Source organism: Saccopteryx bilineata, chromosome 7 (assembly GCF_036850765.1).
Source record: "Saccopteryx bilineata isolate mSacBil1 chromosome 7, mSacBil1_pri_phased_curated, whole genome shotgun sequence".
NCBI classification, from domain to species: domain Eukaryota; kingdom Metazoa; phylum Chordata; class Mammalia; order Chiroptera; family Emballonuridae; genus Saccopteryx; species Saccopteryx bilineata.
This window is the reverse complement of record NC_089496.1, coordinates 24,792,299-24,798,508: the sequence shown is the minus strand read 5'-3', so window position 1 is coordinate 24,798,508 and position 6,210 is coordinate 24,792,299. Positions and strand designations below refer to the sequence as shown.

The following is a 6,210-nucleotide window of genomic DNA, read 5'->3' as shown; positions in this document are numbered from 1 at the left end:
TCATGAAAACTGGGATAGTGCCATTATTATCCTTATCCTACAGTCGATGAAACTGAGATTCAGAGAGATTACATAATGTATCCAAAATCAATTAGGCAGTCAAGTGCCAGAGCCAGAACTCTCAGCTCTCATGACCTTTATTCTGCTGCTGCTGCTGGTTAAACCTACTGTGCTCTGTGACCAGAGACTGAACCTTTAATCTAGTTGGCATTCTGGGAAAAAGTCACATCATTGGTGACAACTAGAACTGCTAAGAATGCAGGAAGAGGTTATATTAAAACCATCACTGCTGCTTGGGGTTTGAGAAAAAGGAACCAGAAAACAACAACAAAAATTTTCACAGTACACATCCTGCAATGATAAGTCTTCCATGAATCAAAAGAATAGACTCCTAATTCAAGCAAGAGAAAGGCTGGGAAAAATATAAGCGTGACCATGAAATTTCCAGGCAGAATATTATGGAATATTGCTTGAATATATGCTGGAAGGGAAGTGAAGAAACATAAAACACTAACTATATGCTGGCAACCAAAATAATATAGACTCATTCATAAAACACAGTAATTATTGTTAAAGAAAGGGGTCAATTGATACTTATTGTCAATTATGTGTTAAACCCTGTGCTAAATATGTTTTAAAAAATAGACTTTACATGATTGTATCCCAATTTTTATTTTTGTTTGTAAATTTAAAATTATGTATATGCTTAATAATATTATACAGGATCAAAAATTAATATTGTCATTAAAGCTCAAGATATTCCACGGATTTTTATTTTATTTTATTTATTTTTTTATGAAATCACACAGCCTCCTTTGAGCTCCTTGAAGGGATTTTTGTCCTCTGGGATGCCCTTTACTAGTGGATCCTCCCCAGATCTTTCTTCAATATAATCCCTTACTTCTTCACAACATTTGGATACCTTAAAGGAAAGGAGAAAGAGATGACTCATTTAGTTTAATATACAATACTGCGGAATTCAAGAGTGTATTTATTATAATAATTTTTGTGTGTTCTGTCTTCTTCATGTGATTCTGCTTTCTGCCACGCACATGTACTTGTTAGAAGAGAAGGGGAAATAGCCACTCTCTCTCCTGTCCTCCTGGACATCTCAAGGCAAAGGATAAACATCTGGCCACACTCCAGCTAATGGTTTCCAGCAGACACTGCCTCCAGCTTCTTAAAAGGAGGACAGGATCCAGGGATCAGAACACAGCTGGCAATGCAAGCCAAGAATGTCACTGGAGGGAATATTAATTAAATATTTTCCTCATTCCAAAAATATGTGACCTGTAAAGTTGGGAGGGGATGAATAATTTTTCAATTCCAGTCTTATCACCACTCCTGGAATCTGAGAATTATACACACATGATTTTATTTTAAATTCATCTCTAGTGGTTGACCATGACACTGCACTTGAAGGTGAGCTCCAGAGGATGATTTGTTCACATGTATCCTAGGCTAATAGAACAAAGCCTGCCTTTAATTGGTGCTCGGTAAATAAATATTTGCTGAACGGAATCATTTGTTTTGTTTATGAGCTTGCCCCTCACTCATCTGCACCATTATAGTAATAACTTCATGAAGAATCAGGACTTACTTCAGTGTTTTAATGGACTCAGCCAGAGCCTGCTAATGTACCATTTAATACACCTTTTAGAGAGAGGCAATGCTCTATACATGTGTAAATGTAAGTGTGTGCGTACACTGATAGGCACTATGGAAACAAAGTATTCATTTTTTTAGCTTTCAACTTGTTTTGTTTTCACCTAATATATCATTTGTGATATTAACACATATACACACACAAACACACACACATACACACAACAACCCTTCATTTTGGTAGTCCATGAAGTGGCAATTCCATAAGTTTCCTACCCAATTTATTGTTTCTTTTTTTTTTTTTTTATAAAATCTTTTCGCCAATTTGTATACAAATTCCAAGCAACATTACTCATAAGGCTTAAGATTACAACTCTGCAACCTAATTTACATATTAGAACAAATTATTCTAACTGGGGCAAGGCATTGGTTAGGCGGCCCATTCACAGGATGAAGTAAACACTTTTAAAATATACAGTCATTCAGAGTCACTTTTTTTCTACTTCAAAATTTAAAATTGAGATTTAAAGTCACTGCCCCCCTCCCTTCCAAATACCATCTCTTTTGGCCCCAACCAGATGTCAGGAACAGAGGTTTAAACTGCTGTCCTAATTCAGAGTTTGACATTATCTGGCTAAGATCTCAGTACACTAAGAGCATTAAATTGTCCTATGTGAGCGTATGTGTTGAAAATTATTTTAGTGAGGCTTCCTGTAAGCAGCTATGGTTTCATTCAGGATTACATGGTTTGGTGGAAAGCATCAGGCTACTCCAGGTTTGACTTTTGGCTCTGCCCACTGGCCAGCTATGTATCTTAGTTCAAATTTAACTATTTCATCTAAGAAGTAGCAATAGCAACACTGGCGCCATTAAGTGCCTGGCATAGAAAGATGCTCAGTCAATGGGTAGCTATCTTTAACCATTACTCCAAAGATTATCTTTAGTCTGCCTATCACATTGTTTTTTAATCATTACAAATATATTAGTCAGCTTTAGCAACTGGATGCAAGAGTTGTCTGATTCTGACAATACTACTGCATTAACAAAGTAGGTTGAGGCATATTATGAACCAGTTTGGTCCATAGATATCACAAGTAATTTAAAAAATAATAATTGTAGAAAGTACTTGCTATATACTAGGCATTGTACTCAGAGCTTTGTATATATTATCCTATTTATTCTTCCCAATTACCCTCTGTATTAGATGTTGTTACCATACCCATTTTACAGAAGAAGAAATAGAGGCACAGGTAAGTTTGATAACTTGGGTGAGTGTTATACAAGAAGAAAGTTATAGAGTTGAAATCTGAACCAGAGATATAGTTCAAGAGCCTATGCATTTAGCCAGACTAATGACATCATGACGTCCTGTGTCAGAGCTGTGGGTTCAGGACCTACCTGGAAATTCCTGTGTATTTGTGTGTGTATTTGTGTGTTATTTGTGTCTGTCTGTGTGGCTTTGACTGTCTGAGATTAAATTAGTTTGGTTTCTAAAAGCCAGGCGATGTTTAATAATAGAAAAAGGAACCCACAACCTATGTAATGTTTACTCAAAGTAAAAATTCCCAGGTGAACTTCATGAATAATAAACATGAAGACAGCCAAATTACTTACAAGACCACAATCCTGAGGATATAAATAATAAACAGCTTTTTGGATGTTTCCAGTAAAGAAGAAAAATAGCTTTTACTCCAAAATTATATTTTATATTTCCCAAATTATAAAGATAAAGATTTGAACTTTTTCGATGTGTGTTCCAAGCTTTCCTGCTATTTATAGATTTAATTTTATCTCTACAGCAAAATATTTTTTGCCTTTATGGAAAAGGCAACAAAGAAGTTTGAGATAATTGTAAAAAGCAAGGAAACCAAAACTTCTATTTTTATTGGGAGTAAGAGTTTTGAGCAAAGTCTAAAGATAATATACTCCCTTTTTTCACTTTGGCCTGATAAAATAAGTTTTTTAATATATATATATAAAATATATTTTTATAGTCCTGGCCAGTTGGCTCAGTGGTAGAGCATCAGCCCAGCACATGAAAGTCTCAAGTTCAATTCCTGGTCGGAGCACACAGGAAAAGGGACCATCTGCTTCTCCACCCCTCTCCCCCTATCTCTCTCTCTCTCCCTTTTTCTCTTCACCTCCTGCAGCCATGGCTTGAATTCTGAGCAAAGTTGGCCCCCAGCACTGAGGATGGCTCCATAGCCATGCCCTCAGGCACTAAAATAGCTTGGTTGCTGAGCAATGGAGCTGCAGCCCAGACCAGCAGAGCATTGCCTGATAGGGCTGGCCGGGAGGATCCCTGTTGGAGGCTCTGCCTCCCCACCTCTCACTTGATTTTATATATATATATATATATATATATGCTTTTATCATTTGTGAAGGAGTTTTTGTTTCTACTAACATTCCTAAAATGAACACATCTAAACTACATATCTATATTTTCCAACCTTCAGCCACTGTTTGTTTGGTGGAAACGTTTATATCTTTGCCATTTACTCTTCTTTTATAGCAGAGAATTCTTGGTAACCATTTCCAAGACCTATCAGACATTTTTTGGGAGGCACCAGTGAGTTGTTGTGCTTGAACTAATTTATATTTCCAAAGAAGGAATAGAATGTACTCATTCATAACTGGACATGACATGCTAGAGGGGATGAGGTCTTGGCTAAAAGTATTTGAGCAATATCAAAGCATCGCATCAAGTAAAGAAGCAGCTTATCAGTTTAGAAAGATAAAAACACAAAGCCAATATACATTGCTTTATTTTATTACTTTGCTGAAATCTGGTCTCTGTCTCTTATTCTTTTCTTTTCATTTTTAAATTTTTCTTTTTAACAATTCTAACAATGTAAAAATGTAAGACCGCTTTTAGCTTAGCAATCACATACAAAACAAACAAACAAACAAAACCCAGGCAATGGCTGGATGAGGCCCATGGAAAATAGTTTGCCAATTCTTTGATTTAAAATCTAAATCAAGAGATAATTGTGATGATTAATTTTCTTAAGCTCTGATAAGTTTATACCTGCACAATTTATTTTTAAATATATTGAGCCTCCCCAGTGAATGGTGTGGGGCCAGAAAGATAATTTTCCCTCTTAACTTTCTAGGTTCTTGGTCCAGAACCCCTTCTAATTAAAAAGCAGATTAACAGGAAGAAAAACAAACAGAAGTTTAATACCATGTATGCCTTCTGTATACATGAGAGAGAGCCAGGAAAATCAAGTAACTCCCCAAAAGGGCCCAAGACAAAAGAAAGAGAGATGGTAGGAGGGGTGGGCATGAGGGCTATTGATGAGAGGTTCCCAGGCAAAGCACAGTAAACAAGGGTAAGCTTGCTAAGCAGATTTGTGTTCTCACCTTCTCCCTTGATAATAGTTTCTAGAGACTTAGTCACCCTTCTTTTCCTGGTACAGACAGGGAGACACACTCGCAAATGGAGATTTCTCTTACAATGTAAATGTCTCTTCGAAAAGGGCAAATTCTACTAGGTTTTCAGAGCTTCTACTGTATCTGCTGTTTTTAAAAAATAGTCAGACTAAAATAATCCTTATGCTGAAGAGGACTATTTGAAGATAGCAAATTCCGCACCCCTTTAATGGTCTCTTATCTGTTAACTACTGCAGTCTCTCTAGTTCAAAATAGAATTCAAAAGAGAACAGCAGCTTACCAGCATTCTTTCCAGTGTCACTTCTTTCTTGAGCTGGTCAACTTCCATCTTCAGTTTGTCCTTCTCGGTCAGGTCCTCAATATTGATCACCGGCATCTTTTGCCTGCTTAGGGTGGAAAGTTAGTTCATACATCCAAATTGCTGGACTTGCTTCAGTCAATGTTGGCCGACCCTTCCCTCAGCTCTACACTTACTCAGTGAACTGTTTCTTTCTTCGTGTGTTTGTTTTAATGTCTTATGATAACCGATTCCTCATGAACGCTCTCTGAACAGCTCTAGCACTGAACACTGTAGCCTTGGGATTTTAAAGCTTCTTTATAATCTTCCCTAATGTGATTAAAGCAAGCACTGGGCTCAAGATCTGCTGGTAGGTTTGTGAGGGGTCAGTGTAGTCAGTAGGTGATCTTAAATAACCGAAGCTCCTCCTTGTTATTCTCATTTTTTTTTACAGTGTAGAACTTTGGATTTCCTACCTTCATCTTCAGCTCCAAAGCCCTCCACCATATGATTTTGCCATTTAAGTTAATTTAAGGTCATTTTGAGGACTACCCATTAATCTCCTAAATTGCTAGAGTATTTAATCTGGTATTAACAGAGAACCATACGAAAAGGATCATTATAAATTCTTTATAAATATTGGGTTGAAATATGCATCAATTAAATAGAAATAAAGCAAACAAATAACATAGTTAATCAAAAATAATTAGCATGTTAATTCAAAGTATTTCTCCAAACAATACCCAGAATTTGTATGTAACTGTCATAATGAATCAGGCAGCAATGATGAGCTAATATGGCAGATAAAGGGGACTTAATGAGTCTGACCTACCAATATCAACATAAAAGAATAAACCTTTTCTCTGCACTCCCAGCAATCTCTTCTCTTTAATTAGATCAGTGGGCAATGGGAAAGATGGCTCAGTATCTTGGTA

General features: G+C 36.5%; 1 protein-coding gene across 2 annotated transcripts; it reads right to left on the bottom strand.

Moving 5' to 3' along the window:
* Positions 1–653: 653 nt before the first annotated feature.
* GNGT1 (G protein subunit gamma transducin 1) lies at positions 654–5,578 on the bottom strand. 2 transcript variants are annotated; one of them, XM_066238872.1, is made up of 3 exons: positions 5,473–5,578; positions 5,279–5,384; positions 654–922 (listed from the first exon to the last, which is right to left on the bottom strand). In XM_066238872.1, the coding sequence occupies exons 2-3, from the start codon at positions 5,372–5,374 to the stop codon at positions 794–796; spliced, it is 225 nt and encodes a 74-aa protein (XP_066094969.1). In that variant the 5' UTR covers positions 5,375–5,384; positions 5,473–5,578; the 3' UTR covers positions 654–793. The 2 variants fall into 2 exon arrangements, with proteins under 2 accessions (XP_066094969.1, XP_066094967.1); XM_066238870.1 differs by having other exon boundaries at positions 5,279–5,381.
* Between the last annotated feature and the right edge of the window lie 632 nt (positions 5,579–6,210).